The 18,858-nt window shown below is 43.4% G+C and overlaps 1 protein-coding gene across 2 annotated transcripts; it reads left to right on the forward strand.

Annotated features, from left to right (window-relative positions):
- The first annotated feature begins 952 nt into the window (after window positions 1-952).
- Window positions 953-18,607, forward strand: cbl (Cbl proto-oncogene, E3 ubiquitin protein ligase). Of its 2 annotated transcripts, XM_061280708.1 has the most exons (17): window positions 954-1,786; window positions 6,217-6,464; window positions 10,281-10,427; window positions 10,544-10,700; window positions 11,367-11,488; window positions 11,894-12,031; window positions 12,520-12,607; window positions 12,880-13,011; window positions 13,083-13,301; window positions 13,467-13,598; window positions 14,105-14,249; window positions 14,394-14,500; window positions 14,615-14,703; window positions 14,878-15,084; window positions 15,165-15,253; window positions 15,335-15,541; window positions 15,834-18,607. In XM_061280708.1, exons 1-17 carry the CDS (start codon window positions 1,640-1,642, stop codon window positions 16,127-16,129), a joined length of 2,670 nt encoding a protein of 889 aa, XP_061136692.1. In that variant the 5' UTR covers window positions 954-1,639; the 3' UTR covers window positions 16,130-18,607. The 2 variants fall into 2 exon arrangements, with proteins under 2 accessions (XP_061136691.1, XP_061136692.1); XM_061280707.1 differs by having other exon boundaries at window positions 953-1,786; window positions 14,105-14,500.
- The last annotated feature ends 251 nt before the right edge of the window (window positions 18,608-18,858 follow it).

Raw genomic sequence — 18,858 nt, forward strand, 5'->3', positions numbered from 1 at the left:
AAGATCTTAAAATACATGTTACAAAATCCATGCAAGCATAGATGTAACATGCATAGACCACACAAGAGGGCCTCAGTCAAGATTCACACCCTAAATCTCTTGAGTGGACAAGCGCTACAGAAAATGGAAGGATGGAAATGTTTGACAACACATCTACAATTCAACCTCCGTGTTGTCTTTATACCAAATACTAGTGAGTGTTGCGTCATGTTGTCCTCTTGATGGGGGTTTGATTTCCAGTATGTCCCTTGAGAAAGCGACTCTGCCTCAGGCAGTTTTGCAATTTCTCTCTCCAACTATGAAAGGTCTCCTTATGATGGAAAATCCCTTCGTGTGTGGTCAACACTGAATACAAGCCTGTGATGGTGGCGTGAAATGGAAAGATAGCCGGTAAGGAAGTGACTTGAAAATAGAGGTTTTAGGGTTCCTCTAACATTTTGTGTTTGTATCTCGAAAAACACGTACTGCAAGAGTCTTGGATCTCAAGTCACGAGTGTTTGAGTTTGGTGCATGCTCATGGAACAAAAATCCAAAGCGTCACTGTACTGGGTTGAAAAATACAACAACGCCAGAAGTATATTTCACACGAATCTTGTTTGTTTTGCTTCAGCGTTAACTGTAGGCCACTGTCGTTGCCATGGTGACACGTGCTGTGCTTAAATTGAGTCTGGCATGGCAGCATGAGCCCACCCGTTGCTTCTGTGGTGACTCACGCACACTTAAGCCATAGTGAGACACAGCAAAAGCATCCCCGGTTGTCAGGGGCGACAAGGGCGCTACACGTAAAAATGTAAACCTTTAGTCTACTGTCCATCCCCTCGGGGGGTAAAAAAAATAATACTTTGTTTGTTTTATGCAGTGTACAGACAGGCGCGCGCTCCCGATCATGTTCACGTGAGCGCGCTTGAGCGAAGGCGTGGAGTTGGGATTTTGAGGGGGGGGGGGCAAACGGAAAGAGGAGAACAGGAAAAGAAAGGCCCGTGCATACACGTCACAGGGGGGGGAAGCAGCAAAGAGACGCTACCGGGCAATGTTGAATCTTCACCGTAATTTAGTCAGTCTTTGTCCCGCGTGTGTCTCGGCTCCACGGTGCTACTTCCTCTCCGGGGCCGTCGGCGAGCGGTCTCCACCAGCCGCGCCGCACGGGGCTGTCACCCAGACGCCCCACTTCCCCTTCGAGCTGCAGTTAAAGGTATCGTCAACTGCCCCTGACTACACAATGGGAGTTCGTCAGTAGAAGTGCAGAGAGGACACGCTTCGAGTCCTCCGAGCTCACTTTGCTGCTCCCCATCGCCGGGCTGCGCGTGTGCCTGCACGCCGAGGCACGGAGAACCGCAGCTAGCCGCAGCAGCATAGCGCGTTTTACACTCTCCTTTGGAGGACTGTGTTAGCCACATTTGGATTTTTTATTCGCCAAGCTGATCGTTTTACTGATGGAAGCCTCTACCCGATAGTCCTTCCTTCCTTCCTCTAACCCGTCGGGTTAGAGGAACTCGCCGGATTTGCCACTCGGGCGCTGTCCTCGCCAAGGAGGGTGCCCGGTCGGATCATCAGCTCCCTCCCTCCGTCCCCGACGCCTGACGCGCCTCACCTGTCTGCGGCTCTGGCAGCCAGACCCCAGTCGCCCCCGAGCCCGAACATGGCAGGCAACCTGAAGAAAGGCGGGGGACTCATCGGAATGATGAAGGATGCCTTCCAGCCACACCACCACCACCTCCATTCGCACCACCAGCCCGGGGCCGTGGACAAAAAGACCGTGGAGAAGTGCTGGAAACTGATGGATAAGGTTGGTCAAGAGCGACTATGATGAAGAGCGGATGCTTGGAGTGGTTGGTTGCTAAGCTAACTACAGCTAACTAACGATAAGCTAGCTAATTTCCGTGTGCTGCTAACAATGCTAATGTTAAGCTAATCAGCTGGATGGCGACACGCTTAGCTCGTGTTAGCAAACTGGCTAATTTGCTTTTAAATGACGCTCCAAGGCTTCACTGCCCCGTTACTTTTAGACGAGAAGACTTCGAATGACATATAATATAACCACGTCAGCGTTATGAGTTAAATATTTCTTTTGAAGGGTTTGTTTATTCATAGTTTTTGCCATTCGCTACTAACAATTTCTGTTTTTGCTGCCACATTTACACACCGTAATAAGTTGCAGTTGAAATTAATAGGAAGGCTGACACTAGATTTTGCTTTTTCGCCCCAGAAAATACACCAATTAAAACGGGCTGTTCTTAAATTGGCAGTTTTGACAAGTCTACCCTGGAAACTCTTTAACAAAACATTAAATAAGTGGTCCAACTGTATTTTCAAGGGGGAGACTCATTTTGTGTACCCCCCACGGATTCATGCATTTTGACCTCCAGTTTCCTGTGAGCTTCACAAGTAAATATGAGCGTGAATAGGAAGACAAGACACTCTTTTGTCTCTTCCTCTTTGAGTGTACCAGAGCAGGGAGATCTTTCATGAAGAGGAACCTCATCATAATCATTTGTGTTATGGTCATTCGCTTTGGTTAGCCTAAGCTTTTAAGATAATACACCAGGCAAGGTAGTGTTAAACTGTTTGGGTTAATAAGTAGAATTTTAAAGTTTCTTTAAAATCGTAATCATAAAAAAAACAGTCAACTTACAGTGACCACCCAACTTTTTTTTTTTTTTTTTTTTGCTTGGACTTGCACGCACTTGGAGATTTTAGCACAGATAGTGAATAATTCTCCCAAAAAGAGGGCAAGTGTTTGCTTCAAGCTGTTTATTGCCATACCCAGTTAAATTTTACTGGGAGACGAAGCAAAGAAATTGCACCACTATGTAAAACAACCATGCAAATTTGTCTTGGAAAAGTCTTATAGCTTCATACTAACACACAGCGCCATAGATGAGTTGACAAATAAGCATTGATGTCGCTGTATCAAAAGCCCATGAAGCAATATATATATGAACAAATGTTGTGTAGACAGACAATCGAACAATACTCACAAGCATATATTCTTTATCTTTTATCTCTTTTGTGTACCATGCCAGACAAACTAACTCACATCCTTTTTCCCCCAATGTTTTGAAACTTTTTTTTTTGCTGACAAACGTCATAACGATAGTTTAATCACATCTGACTAATTACGTTATCAAACACGTCACAGTGGAGTCAATCATTTGCGTAGGTCTGTGGGAGGCTTGGATGATAAAATCTCACCAAAACTGGCTGCACGCGAACAGTGAAGCGTAAAAGAGTAACGCTTGCGCTTTGATCCTAACAGCATGGCGCAGTTAAAAAAAAATCCTATGCGCCAGTTTATGAGGCGCATCACTGCACAATTAAGGAAAACAAACCAGTACAGCAAAAGAGTCAAACTTTATTCCATTTAAATTTGGCATCGACACACAGGTAAGGTGCACTGAAAGCGTCACTGAAATTTTTGAGAAATTGAAATTGTTTTAAGGGCTCCCTATAACAAAAAAAAATACCAGAACTTTAAGGTTTGAAAATGTTTGGGCAAAATTGTCTTTTTTTTTTTTTTTTTTAATGCTTCACCTTTCTAGGCAGATGGTGTATTTTCCAGGAACAGTCTGAACGCTGCAGGAACACGGAAGCATGTTCTTGCTTGTTTACAGCTGAGGGCTTAGAAAAGTGCAACATGGTTCAAATGCCCTCATCGGGTTGACTAGCGATCCTGGATTTAGCCCGATACAATAATCCTTAAAAAGTGAGCCTAATTTTTCTTCCGAAATACGTTTAAGGAAATTTAAACTGCTAATGTGGACAGCTCTGAAATTTGCCACAAGATGTTTTTATTGGGCATTGAGGTATTTGTAGCACCTGTGTGTTTATATACAGTATGTGCACGTGGCAAGCTGAGTCATAGTAGTGTTCTGGAGTTGTTGATTCAAGTAGCATTAGCTTGCCAACGGTCTTATCAGGTCAAAACCACGGGTAGAAAGTCACGGGTAGTCAAGAGCTGTGGTTCCCAACCTTGTTTGTGCCATGGATCGCTTCAAACATGATTTATGCAGGCGGGTTCAGGTTGTGTACTGAAAAAAATCATAATCATATTTTAAATTGGCATTTTTAAAGCATCTGTACTAAATACTAATAACTTGAAGAGCTTATTAACTGGTGGGTGGGGACCACTGCTGCTTTATCTTCATTATCGATAAAGTACGATTCTATTGGTTTTTTGGGGACATTTTAAACCGCAGCAATGGATATGAGGTACAGTTTCCTCGGGAAAAGCCTTATTCTATTACAAATGCATCGTCCAGCTGTAGTAAAATGATAAAAACGTATCCACTAAAAATAACCATTTGGGTACGTCATATTTTAGTAGCATCAATTACCAACTTCTATTCCCCTTGCATCAACTAGAACAGAACCAATATCGAGGGCCAAACAATGAGCCATTCTCATGTTAGACTGCCTTTCCAAGTTCCCAGCGAATGTTCCCCAAGGGCAATAAATAGTTACTAGGTTTTCCCGGGGGGAGTCCGCTATCTCGTCGCATGACACGTTTCAAGACCGAAATGTGTCAGCAGTGGAGTGAAAAGGACCAGTGGAGTTCGTTCAGTCACGCTTTCGCCAAAATCTCCTCAATTCATTCAAAGCCCTAACCCCTGAGCAGGGACTTTTTGGGCATGGATCTGAATTCCCAGCAGAGATACACAAATGTCCTCAAATGCTTTTTGGGGAAGTACGGCCTATAATATTTGACCTCATTGAGGTTCATTGTGAAATTGTGAAACTAAGAGCAGTAAAATTGACCCTCCTCAATTTATCGATTATTTGCTTGCTAAGTGGACATTTCTTGGAAAGTAATGATGATGTGCGCACAACATAATCGATTTCTAGTGGCCAGCAGATGCATAACACATGATGAGAAAATTCTATCCGAGTGGTCTTGAATGAAATGAGCCTTGTCCTCATTCACATTCACAAGTAGTCAATGAATCAGTGATACTTGGAAATGAATGGTATTTTTTTTTTTTTTTTATAAAAGGGAATTTAATAAAGTACTAAGAAAAAGCAGTTGTGGGAATAAAAAACAGCTAGGCAGAACAGAGAATGATGGAAAAGCTTTCTATCTACTATTGCCATAGTTGGGGTCTGCGTGAATGTCACCCAATTTTTTTATTTTTTATTTGTAAAGTGTTCAGACAATAAATCCCAGGTACTTATTTTGATATATTTAATTTTTGTTTTTTAAATGTGAGGATAAAAATGGCTCGCACTGAATGAGGCAACTCCAAATGTTACACATTACTTTGTGACGCAATGCTGATTAACACTTTTGTGGACGTCAGAAACTTTTGAGCTCTCATGCTGGCCAAAATTATGTAAAAATGGTCATCTCCCGTATTTAATTAACAGATTTCTTAAATATCTGTGACTTGATTTTCATGCCTTTTTATAGTGATAATTGTTAAATTATTCTCACAATTATAAAATGAACCCTTACACAGTTCCTTAACACTGGAAAGAACTTTTTTTTTTTTTTTTTTGGCTTCCTTTTGGAGCCACGTCCTGATCCTAATGTTCGGGTGGTGCTAAATGTGCCCCCACACTTCCTCTAGCTCAGACTTTGATATGAGTGTTTTTCAGCGGTCAGCATTTTGTTCTCACACAACTACGATGATGAGATGAAAAAAAATCCCGCAGTTGTTGCATCATAGCCGTCTGTCCAGCTGCCGTTTTATGGGAAGACTCCTCCAGTCTGAGTGCTCTGTAGACTTTTTTTTTTTTAAATGGTCATTAGCAGTGACTCACATTGCAGAAGTAGTACCGTAGGATGAGCCGAACAAAAGGTCAAAGTCAGTCCAGTGATCATTTCTGACCACGGCGTGTAGTTGATTGACGACACGACAAACCGCCAGATGAAAGATTATCTCTCGGTTCACCAATTGCTGTGATCATTCGTGTCAATGGTGAAGCTACAGAAGTGACGGAATAAATGATAAAACTCTGCTTTGGAATCCAAATAGTTCAGGTTTGTGTATATGATTTTTTCCATTGGCCTCTTCCCAAGACTTTTTGTTCAGTCATTAGAGGAAGCACTGTGCCACTGTGATAAATTGCGCTGAAGCCATAATGGATGAAGTCAAGAAAGCCCTGGAGCAAAATGCGGCATGAAACCCCCCCCCCCCCCCACCCCGATTACTTGATTATTTTCTTCCGTTTTTCCTTTTGTGTCTTAACGCACCTTCCTGTCACGTTGCCTCTTTGCAGGTGGTGCGCCTGTGCCAAAACCCCAAATTGGCGCTGAAGAACAGCCCCCCTTACATCCTGGACCTGTTGCCAGACACGTACCAGCACCTGCGCACCATTTTGTCACGCTACGAAGGCAAAATGGAAACTCTGGGCGAGAACGAGTACTTCCGAGTCTTCATGGAGAACCTGACTAAGAAGACCAAGCAGACCATCAGTTTGTTCAAGGAGGGCAAGGAGCGCATGTATGAGGAGAACTCGCAACCCAGGTGAGCGTCTGTCGTCAAGAGTGTTGAATACTTATGTTGCGTCATGTGCTTTTTTTTAATATATATATATATATATATATATATATATATATATATATATATATATAATCAAATGCTTCTCCTTTCAGTGGCCATTTGCTAATTCAGTTTTTTTTTTATGCTCAGTTCCTCAGTGACACTGGTCTCTTTCATTTGCGTAAAAAAAAAAAAAAAAACATTCACCGCCATGTATTTACAATAAAACAGTCGCCTTGAGCTGTTTGAACAACTTAAATATCTTGATCAACTATAATTGCATAATGTGAATGGAACATTTTAGTCCACACGCCCAGTCTAAACTCACAAAGATGACTATTATTTTAAAATCTGAATATTGGCAGTATTTAAAAAAAACCAAAAAAAAAACCACACACATCCATGTAAATGCTCGTAGGAACCCGAATATTCTGTTGATCATGTTTTTTTAATTTCCCAATAAGGGTTACCTCTTTCTAACTGCCATTTACCGGGAAAGGAATCTTGGTCTTTTGTAGTACAGGAAGTAATTAACCAGAAGAAAAGCACACTTCGGTTTTAACATCAAGCTAGCATGTTCGGCGTACGCTAACTATTAGTCATAGAATCGGCCAAGACTGTGACCGTGTTCGCAGAAAAGTCCCCGGATGCAGCTTTGACCTCTCTTAAGAGAGCCTTTTATCTTTTCCCTGGGCTAAGCTTCAATCGAATCCTGGCCACCATTCGTAGGTCCAGATGGTTGCAGGAAGTGGTGGGCTTGCAGGCAGCAGGCTCTTGCAACTGGGAGGGCCCGGCCCGCACGGTACAGACAGTGACGGACCTTTTGCTTGATGGTTTTAAGGCCGTGGAGCGAGTCATTTGTGATTCTGGCCTCCAGATATCAATGTGACTTTTGACACTCTTGTGCAGCTAAATGCTAGTTAGTTTGTTCTTCCTTCCCTAAACCTGAATCTTTAAATCTGGCTTCTTCTTCATCTTATGACTCAACGAAAAAGAAAATAACTGTGTTTCGAGTGCATGACTACGAATGTGTACACGTTAAAAACAAAGTGTAAATCACACTTGTGTTTTTACTTTCACATAGAGAACGAGCAGATTATCATAGTTTATGGCATCATGGAGTCATTTGTCCTACTTTGAGGCTATCCACTTCTCTGCGCTGTTGTACACAATCAGCTCCTATTATTATTCAAACTGAGCCAAATGAGCTCAAGTATGCGCAAATACGCTCTGTGTATAACTAATTATTAAGCGGCTTATGCCCAGCAGCCAAGATCTTCCATTCAAATCTCTAATGAGGGTTTTAACTTGAGGTTTAAGACAAACATAAGTTATAATACAAAAAAAAGAAGTTGGACAGGAAATTAGAGCAGGCTGTTGTTTGCTTCACCGAGGTGCTTGTTTGTGGGGTTTTGTGGTTGGATCAATACTGAAGTGCACTATGTTGAGTGCTGTTTCCTGATGGACATCTGACGTGAAGCCAGTTCCCCATATAACGTGATGACTGCTCGATATTTGGGCCAGATTTCAAACACATGCTCCCACTGTGTTTTTCTTGAATGATTAAGACATTGTTTCAAATACCGGAATTTTATTATTATTATTTTTTAAACTATAAGGCCCGCCAGATTATCATACGCAGTCTCAATGAAGCCCACAAAATATTTGTTTTAATTTGCATTTGTTTTCCTAATATTAAGGGCACATTTTTAGGAATTAATTGTAAAAATGTTATTTTCTCAAATGGACTATTTTAGTACAATTGGTTCATGAAAGAATTTGAAACCATCGATTGATCGACACATTCATATGACCAATGATCCCAGGTGACACATTTATAAGCAAAAGCTGTCGTAAGACGAACAAAACAAAACCGTTATTGAATGCTATTATTTTTTTGTTTCATTCTTTGTAGGGCTTCAAAACTTTCATGAAAACTTCACCCCATTAATGTATTGGCGAAGAATGACCGAGTTTAGCTCAGGATGTAAAGGTCTGTCCATTCTCCAATTCCACACAAATGTAATTCAGGGGTGTCCAAAGGAAGAACAACTAAAGCTTTGTGATGCAGCTGCTGGACAAGTCCCAATTTGCCCCGCGCTTCAGCCATCTTGAGTGACTTCAAATGTTAGGTCAACAACATTTAGTGTACCTCTTCCAAGACTTTGGCTTCATGTGACCGATCTAAATGTCCCTCCTAGATTGAAGGAGCAAAGATAATACAGCTGCAAGCTGACATTTGGGCTACTTGTAAATCCAGACAGACGTTCATTCTGTAAGGGTTGACCTTTGCTGCTGTGCTGCGCTGTATTAGCACCACTACGCTTTCTGGCTGACGTGTAGAACTACTTTATCACGGCCAGCAGGAAACAGGAAGGGAGCAGCCAGCTGCAGGGTCAGAGGTCAATCTATAGCACCAGGGGGGATAGTGTGCTGGCGGGGGTTGACAACAACATAGTGTTTGGGGGGTAGGTGGGGGTGGCTCTGCTCTTTGCTGTGGTTGCCGCCAGGGAGAGATGAAACATGGCAATCAAATGTGGCTCTTTTGTGTGACTCGGCATTGTTCGTGTTGGCACAGCAGCTTAGATAACAGCAACAGTTGGAGGGGGTAGTACAAACACTGACAACAGAGCTGCTATTGTAGGATGGAGATGCCTGAGAGAGATGCGATTTAGTTCCCTTTTTCTTCTTCTTCTTCCTTTTAATAATTGGGACACTCAAAAGATGTAGCGCTACTTCTCAGCACTGTTGTGCTTTATATTTTAGAGGTGTCAGGATTAATCCATTCATCAACAACAGATCAATTATGTGATCACCTTGTGCATTCATTTGAGTTTCTGTAGACTTTTTGTGTAAAATCAAAATAAGACATTTGCAAACGTCTGCTCTTACTTTGAGAAACGATGGCTTGTGTGATATTGCTTCACTTTTCAGTTGTTTTTAATCACCAAATAATACCAAATAAACAAACACTTTTATTATTACCATTATCGGTATAGAATGGTTTGTAATAACACTTTTAACACCTTGTGTCTTTAAACATATCTAGCTCTAAACCTCTCACGGTATCCTCGGACACAGTTCTCTCTCTTTAGCGGCCATTAGTTTACAAGGTACACAGTGTCGTGTAGTGCAGCTGCAGTGTGGTCAGTCTTTTTATTACTGTCGCTTTCGTGCATGTCAATTCCTGCTGCCCGACATCCACACACACACACGCACACACATTCTTGTATGGGTGTGTGTGTTCATAAATCAGGGTTCTCTTAGCATCACTCCTCTAATGCTGCCAGGTGCCACTGGGCTTTGCCAACATTGCACTCTACTCCAACCTCTTCCCCTTCTATCATTTTCTCACTTTTCGCCACGTCACTCCTGTCCTGTGGCGGAATCTTTGTACGCGGAATGCGACTAGCATCAATAATGCCGCTGTCAATCTTGTCACATGTCGCGGGAAATTGAATTAACTCACTAATATAACGGTTTGAAGACAAACAAGAGAAGTCTCAGATAAACATGTGACCATCGGTCCACCCAATTGTGCAAATATGTGTGAAAATATCAATTTCACGGCGGTTCTTGTGTAATCTGCCTTTTTCCCTCACGGCTTCTCCCACTGTTACCGTTTTAGGCATTTTACACCAAGGAGAAAAAAAAAAAGTGTTTTTAATTAAATATTTCTGACATAGTGTGCTAATATCACCATGTGAAGTTAATATGAATAGACTTAGTCCTCCAAAATGATTCAGCTTTGGCATTGTGACAGCGCTTTAACCACAAATGGTCTGTTCTCTGCTTTCACAGGAGGAACCTCACCAAGCTATCTTTGATCTTCAGCCACATGCTGGCCGAGCTGAAGGCCATCTTTCCAAACGGCCTGTTTCAGGGCGACAATTTCCGCATCACCAAGGCTGATGCTGCCGAGTTCTGGAGGCGTGCCTTCGGGGACAAGTGAGACCCCGATGCCAATCATTTTTGAAATGTTTGTCCGTGCTCACAATAGTGCGTTTTACCATTGCTCCACAATCATTTTAATCATCAAGTTGTATATTTTTTTTGTGCCAAAGGACCATCGTGCCTTGGAAGGTGTTCCGCCAGTCTCTTCACGAGTTCCACCCAATCAGCTCAGGCCTGGAGGCCATGGCCCTCAAGTCCACCATCGACCTCACCTGCAATGACTACATTTCCGTTTTTGAGTTTGACATTTTCACCAGGCTTTTCCAGGTAGGTTGTTTAGTTAAATAATACACGGCACCTTCATTTGACGCTCCCTCTCAAGGTCATTCACCTTTTCCATTTGCACCACAAAGGGATCTCATTTCTAATACCAGACAAGCACTAAGCAGATTGGATAACATTTTCAGTCATGCTTCTTTCTACTTTTTGTAGTCAGGAGGACTGCTAATCAAATACACATTAAAATGCGGCGTCTCAGTTCTAGCAATAACACCGGTGCTTTCCCTGGGGTTTGCATAATCACAAGCCACAGGAAAAAACATATTCATCTTTTCTGCAAGCATTTGCTTAGTTGCTAAAGGCAGTATCAGTCTGAATTCAAATTTTTTCTTTCCGGTCTTTTTTTTTTCCTTCATGTTTCACTTTTGTGCTGAAAGTATTGTTAACAAGCAAATTAAAAAAAGAAAGACTCCCAGCACTGTCCATATTTGGTGTTTAATCATTTATACAGAATTATCGTGCGGCTTTTTAATGGTCGCTTTTGCTCTCGTGCACTCAAGTCAACCTTTACGGATGATCTATGTTTAATCTTACTTGTTGCAATTTCTGCTTCCGTTTTACTTGTGAGGCGTGTGTAACTAATGTTAACATGATGTTCTCATGCTTGATGGTCTTGGTTGTATCCACTGATTTGTCACACTTTCTCTCCGATAGCCTTGGTCATCCCTTTTACGGAATTGGAACAGCTTGGCGGTCACACACCCAGGTTATATGGCCTTCCTCACTTACGACGAGGTCAAAGCACGCCTGCAAAAGTTCATTCACAAACCTGGCAGGTGAGACAAAGCGACACATTTTTTGTTATTATGAAACCTAATGAAATATCGTATTCATCGTATACATAACAGGCATTGGTTCCAGTTGGGTTCGGCGTGTGTGTGTGTGTGTGTACTGGTACCTAGCATCAATAGCTTGATTGTACTCTGAAAGACGATGTCACCGCTTTGGCCGGCCCGAATGACGTTCACATTATAGCGCGAGTTGGACAAGTTATGGTGCCAGCGGCCATTTTCTTGTACGCCTCATAGCGCACCGAGCCCAAAAGTAAACGTGTGTACCGATGCAGACGTCAATGCGCTCTCATGTTGCATCATTGCAGCGTCTGTTTGCACCTCAAATGTGCTCTTCATTAAAACCCAGTGTGAACTTATCACCTTTTTTTTTCTTTTTCTTCCCCTCAGTTACATCTTCCGACTGAGCTGCACCCGCCTGGGCCAGTGGGCCATCGGCTACGTGACGGCAGATGGAAACATTCTCCAGACCATTCCTCATAATAAACCGCTCTTCCAGGCCCTCATAGATGGCTTCAGGGAAGGATTGTAAGTCTACAAGTATTCCATTTTGGCATGCTTACAGTGCAGTGTCATGCAAGTCCTAAATGACTCATGGCCTTGGCTATCTCACCGCAGCCATGATCCTTTGTGAACCAGAAAGGAGCTTGCTGACTAACAGACTAGAAAAAAAAAAGACTGCATGGTGCTTGTACATCTGTGGCTAGATCCTTTTCTCTTTTCGAAAGATATTATCTATTTTATTTGTTACTATAAAGAGGACCAGTTATAGTCTTGACAACATACCCACTAAAGCTAAAAAATGGGTTTTCAACAATGAGCAGATGTCACTTTTTATTTTTTATTTTATGTCTTTATTTTGGGCAGTCATTTGAACGAGTGTAGTATAGCCAGAGTAACAAATAAAAAAAAGAAATATATCGGGATAACTGTGCTAACTCTTCGGTGTTATAGCCCTGCAAAGTTTCTGACAGCTCAGATGACCAAGCATTACCTCTGTGCCTCTACATCTCCAGCTATTTATTCCCTGACGGCCGGCCTCAAAATCCAGACTTGACCGGACTGTGTGAGCCTTCGCCTCAAGATCACATTAAAGTCACACAGGTCAGTGCAGCATGCTTTTTGATACGTTTACGTTATTGTACCTAAATAAGGACTATGACTTGAGTTCAGTCAAATTATTTTTTCCCAATGATCTGGAATCGAATGAAATGTACATTTTGTCAGACTGACTCCACTGTAAATCATTGTGGAGAAAGACCTGAGTTGTATACTGGACAGCAGCGACTTGGCAGATCCACTCAGCGATTTTGAGTAGAGGTCCCTGAGGGCTCATGATTGCCTTTGGTTGCCCCCCCCCCTCTCTCTCTCTCCAGGAGCAATATGAACTCTACTGTGAGATGGGCTCCACCTTCCAGCTGTGCAAAATTTGCGCAGAGAACGACAAGGATGTGAAGATCGAGCCCTGCGGTCATCTCATGTGCACCTCCTGTCTCACAGCGTGGCAGGTCCACTGCGTCTTGTGACTTAGTTGGCTTTTGGGCTTGCGCATTCCTCATCCCCTCTTCCACATTTGCAGGAGTCCGAGGGTCAAGGCACGGGCTGCCCGTTCTGTCGCTGTGAGATTAAAGGTACCGAGCATATCGTCGTGGATCCATTTGACCCCAAGGACAACGGCGGGAACTCCTGCAGGGGCCTGTTTGGCGCCGAAGGCGCTCCGTCGCCCAGTTATGACGACGATGACGACGACAGACTTGAAGACCCCCACCTAATGATGAGCAAACTTGCTTGCACCAAGGTAGCTTTGTGAAGAGGAATGAATTTTCTGTCATGTCATCCCGTTTGGGGAAGTTGTGTGGTGTGCTCTTTCTTATCACCTTGAACTATCTGACCACGTGTCAGATTCTGTGCAACCGATGTCTTTTTCTCACGTCATTGAAGTTGTTTTGTGTGCGTGATGCAGGTGGAACGTCCCCCCTCACCTGTGTCCATGGCTCCTCAGTCATCCCTTCCACCCGTGCCACCCAGACTAGACCTGCTTCCACATAGACCCCCTAACCCACCTGGGGCCTCCAGTCCTGGACTCACTACTAAGGTCAGTCATGACATGCAATTTCATGTGGATGTTATATAAATTAAAAAACAGGAATTAGCATATTATTATTGCATTATCAAATATTATACAAGACAGTTTATGGTACTTCATCTAATCAGTGGCAGTCTACTCGGGGAGGCAGTCGTTTGCACCAGTTACACGTCAAAATATGGCTCGTACAAATAGTAAGCTTTCAGGAAATAGCCCATATTGTGCTGTAGGATGACTGTTTTCACAGCTTTGAGTCAGCTAATGACAGCAGTGTTGTGAAGAGGAAGTGGGTACATTCTGTTGCTGAGTTTTACCTCACAAACAGCCAGACTGCTCAACACTTTTTTTTTTCTCTGCATTGTTTGCGATAAACTTGTGGTTATCGTTGCTAGTACAAAGTCTACTGAAAAGAAAATATCCACAATCTTCATTCAAAGTAGCTTAGGCCAGATCTATTGCATTTTTCAAACAGTTGTTGAATCTCATTAGATTTGGCTCTCACATTTCCTCTCCAGGCAGGGTCTCATCACAAAGACAAGCCCCTTCCTCTCCCCCCAGCACTGAGGGATCTCCCACCTCCACCTCCTCCCGACCGCCCCCACGCGTCCACCCCGTGCTTGGAGGGGCGCTTGCAGAGACGGCCCCTACCCTGCACGCCTGGTGAGGCTCCCCGAGATAAATTGCCTCCGGCACCCCCAAACCGGCCGGCCGCCGACTGGAACTCCCGGCCTGTTCCCAAAGCCCCGACATCCTCGTCTTCCTCCTCTGGTCAAGTCTCTGTTGTGGGTGTGGACATGCGTGCAGGTGTCAGGGAGCTCTCCAACCGGCACTCCCTCCCTTTGGCGCTGCCCTCTGCTCTTTGCACAGACCCGCAGAAGAACAACAACTCCCTCAGTTTGGATCACCAGCTGGTTAGCACTACAAAACACTACACCCATCTTGTAATTTGCAAAAAAAAAATACCAGAGGAATTTTTCTGCCTTTTTTTAAGTTCATGTTTTGAGATTCTACTATTTCCGTTTCAGAACTTTGTCTCAGTGGTCGGACAAGATTTTGACAACTCCAAAGTCAAACCATCATCCTCTGCCAATGCCATCTACTCACTGGCAAGCAGGTATTTATTTAGCATTGTCTTCTTTTCAAATGCATGATCAAGAAATTAGCGAGGAGCTCAGTGAGTTTCATTTCTGTCTCAGTTCTTGGTTAAAATTTGCATCGAGAAAGATGGTTTGTGAAATGAGTGTTTGCATCGTAGTCATGGAACAAACATGTCTCTGTCTTTCCCCAGGCCGCCTTCAGCCGCGAGGTCGGCAACAGGCGAGGAGGTCCGCGACAGTGAGGAGGAGTCAGAGTACATGATCCCCTCCTCAAGGCCCGTCCTGCCCCCCATCGTGGCACCACCTATGGTAGAGAGCCCCCCGGTTTCGAGGCCACCGCAGCCTCAGTCGGTCTTTGCCATTCAGACGCAGACTCAAGCCATTGCCTTCAATCCGCGGTACGCATTCAAGATGGCTTGCTACACACAGTCACGTAGTGATGGGGTTGCTTTATTGTGCTTTTTGTTTCCTGTGGTAGACCGATAGTAGCCGAACTGGAGGATGGCCCTCCCATGTATGAGGCCATGTACAACATCCAGGCCAGGCCACAGGAAGCCCAGGATTCAGGTTTCTAAAATGACAAAACTAAACACAAGTATGTGACCTCAGTTCTATTCTGATGCATTCCTCCCATCTCCACTAATGCAGATTATTCCGAGCTCCCTCCTCTGCCCGTGACCAACGGCCCCAGGGAGCACACAGCCGAAGAGAGGGAGGAGGAGGAGGAGGACAACGGCTACAATCTTCCCAAACCACAATTGCCGATGCCCCCCACCCGACGAACCTTTTCCGAACTGGGAGGGTCCTCCTCATCAACTTCATCCTCCTCATCGAGCTCATCCTCCGTAGCCGCCTGTAAGTTTGCTACAGTTTAGCGATGGAGGTTACATTTCACTCGATGAATGAGTGAGTTCGGATTTTGCTCAGAGCACTTCAATAATTTTATTTGGCTCGCTGCCAAAGAAGGTTTTCTGTCTGCTAGGATTAAAATTTTATTCACGTCAGTCAAGATAACCCTTTATTTTTTTATTCATCATGAGTTGGGTTCTACATTGCTACCCTTTTGACGATGCTCTCAATGTTTTTAGTTCACAGTTGTATGCTACATCTTGTCAGTCGTCACCCATCTTCACCCTTGTTCCTTCAGGCATCTCAGAGCCTGTGGAAGCCCCAGAGAGACCTCCCAAGCCCCTCCCAAGGCGCATCAACTCTGAGCGCCGACCCAGCCCCGTCCCTCCGGTCCCCGGCCCTCCCGGTTGCGGGGCGACGGGAGGTGACGTCAATCCTCTCATTAGCAGCGAGATAGAACATCTCATGAGTCAGGGATATTCGTACCAGGACATCCAGAAAGCGCTGATGATTGCACAGAACAATATTGAGATGGCCAAGAACATCTTGCGAGAGTTTGTCTCCATTCCCTCCACGGCGCACATTCTCACATAGCACACTCGGCTATTTCACCCTGGCTCGGCTTGATCTTTTTATTTTTAAAGGTCGGCGTGGCTCGTTGCCTGGAGCGTAACCCTCTCTGGTGCTTGTCGACCCAACCGGCCCGTTGTGGAATTTCTAATTGGCTGGCGCTCGCAGCATCTCTTTCAGCAGCCTTCTAAAACTGCGACAAGAGCATCTCGCCAGGCCCGACTCGGCGTCCACCATGTTGAAAAAAACAGGACGCCTTTCGGAAGCCTGGCTGGAAATGTAACCGAGACCTCATGAATAAAATGTATGTCTATATGAAAGTTTAATATATGGTTAAATGTATATTAAATGTGTGTAATATATACAAGTCAGTATGTGAAAAGATGTCCGCTTCGAGGGTCACTTTTGGTACAAGCGCCAAGCATGTGCCTGTTGTCAAAACGGCGATGCGAGGGTTGACTTGAAGATTCTCGGATTGGCACCACTGCGTTTGCGTGTTTGTACGTGTGTTGGAAATGTAAGCCCACACTTTTTCAAACCCTGGCCCAATTGAGTTTGTAATTTGAAAATGACAGAAGGAAGTTGCGAATTGTTATTTAAAACAATTTTTAAAAAGGACCTATAATGAATTTGAAAGCCAAATATAGCGCAAGCAGTGGTTCTCTTGCATACCACTAGAGAGAGCCTAAGATTCTGGTAATCCATCTAGCAAAACATTTTTAAATGGTGCAAATTACCTTCCTTAGCAGGTATGAATAGATTTAAAATGTAAAAGTAAAATTGTTCTGTTGTACATCTAAACATCTGCCACTTTCTTGTGTCATTTCAATCTTAAACATAGTCACCAAATGCAAATATGCTTCAACTCAAAATTCTCAAAACAACGCGGCTTTGGTACTCGATTTTTCTTTCATGTTCTTGATACCAACTTGTGTTTTATTTGAGGTCAGCACCCTGGCGTCTGTGTGTGAGTGCTAGCATGTGTGCTTGAAGTGAATGTTGATATTGTCATGTTAACCGTCACGCAGTACCAGATGGGCTCATGTTGTGTGATTTGAGGTGACTGATTTTATTTCATTTCATCTTTGACATCATCGTCAGACTGGTTCAGGTTTCGGTCTCCAGCTCAGTGCGGTGTTTTAATTACAAACAAATTTTTGTCGTTGATTTCATTTTGGTAATATATTCTTGTAATATCCTAAATATTGTCGTAATTAATTCAGAAGTGCTGCACTGCTGCTACTATTATGATAGTGTTAAACAATTAAGCCTTAAGTGTACGTTTGTGAATATTGTTTAACTTGGTCGTCTGCCTTTAAAGTGACAGTATCGCCGTTTTCCTGCAGTCGCTAATGTAGCATACTTGAACGTACAAGCAGCTTGAGAGCTGTCAACTCTGCAGTGTTTTTACTTTTTTGGGGAAGGGGGTGGGGAGGTAGCTTTCTTTCAGATCGTCATAGCAACAGTAAGCAAAATGCAAAGCGGAATTGGGCTTTAGGGTCCAAAGTCATAGAAAGGGAATAGCTGATGATGTAATAGGTTGGCCCACGGCTTTGATGGACGTCAGCAGCGGGCCAACTAGGCCAATTCGCCAAAAATAACTCAGGAATAACTTTTTAGACCCGCTGAGTCGGAATCAATGAAGTCACACTTGTAGCCTTTTTTTTTTTCTCCCACCCCTCGCGTTTATTTCAGTCATTCTAACTTGCACAATATTTTCCAAGGTCAGCTTCCAGGTACTTGGAATAAACACACACGAGCTTTGTGGTACATTGATGTAACACTCCTGTTGTATATGAAGAATGTGTGTCTGATGCTTTTCCGATAGCGAATAAGCTTATTCTGGTTTAAGCTACACGGTCAATCCTCATTTCTGCTTTTATGTTCCTAGTTGCCTTGACAAACTTCTTGAATGGCAAGTAATGGAGTCTTCATTACTGTTTGGTATTTCCAGGGCAGCATGTTAATTGTGTATTCATGTACTCGCACAGTATACCAAATTGTGCTTTGATACTGTCACTCTAAAGGCGCTTGCAGTAATACAAGAATGCTGTCGGCTCTCATTTTACATTCCTGTATTCTGTCCCCCCCCTGCACCCCAACACAATGTTTTGTTTACTTCTGTGAATAATTCTCGAAAGCAGTGCCATTTGTGTTGAGATCATGATTGACTGAGGCCTTTTGTTGTGTGCGCATGCAATTGTGGGTGTGTGAGCTTCATCCAGGAGCACCTGCTGTTTACTTTTCTTCTTAGTCCCCCAAAAAGACTAAGCACATCCTGACTGGCTGTTTTCTCTGCACCTGCAAGGAAAAAAAGTTATGCTTTATCGAAATGGGGCCACCACAAGGGAGCTGTGGTTTCACGTAATCTCGTCCACAACAGCCGTTTTGAGAAAAGAAAAAAGAAAAAAAGGCATTTGTTAAAATTCATCCTTGTTTTCAAAGATTATATCACTTTGGAAGACTGCACAGTGCTGTTAATAAAATTGTAAGCAGGAGAAATTTTGAGATTGTTGTGCTCAGTTGACAACTCTAAAGGTATTTTGGTGTATTTTTATGTGTAATTTGAAGGCGCTTACTAGTAATTAGATTTTGACCTAATTATTGCAACGCGACATCATCCAGTTTCTGTAACGTTTGTCCTCATATGGTCAAATGGTTTGCACTCATGTGAAGCAAGAGAACAGGAAGAATATGCAAACCTTATCCAATTTTCACATTAGGTGACTTTTGTCCTAACCTGTTCTTTTAAT

Source organism: Syngnathus typhle, linkage group LG6 (assembly GCF_033458585.1).
Source record: "Syngnathus typhle isolate RoL2023-S1 ecotype Sweden linkage group LG6, RoL_Styp_1.0, whole genome shotgun sequence".
Lineage (NCBI taxonomy): Eukaryota > Metazoa > Chordata > Actinopteri > Syngnathiformes > Syngnathidae > Syngnathus > Syngnathus typhle.

Excerpts from the sequence above, each read along its gene's own strand:
- cbl (XM_061280707.1), top strand. The coding sequence starts at position 1,640 with ATGGCAGGCAACCTGAAGAAAGGCGGGGGACTCATCGGAATGATGAAG. Across the intron at positions 1,787-6,216 it reads GCTGGAAACTGATGGATAAG|GTGGTGCGCCTGTGCCAAAA; the intron begins GTTGGTCAAGAG and ends GCCTCTTTGCAG. Across the intron at positions 11,489-11,893 it reads TTCATTCACAAACCTGGCAG|TTACATCTTCCGACTGAGCT; the intron begins GTGAGACAAAGC and ends TCTTCCCCTCAG.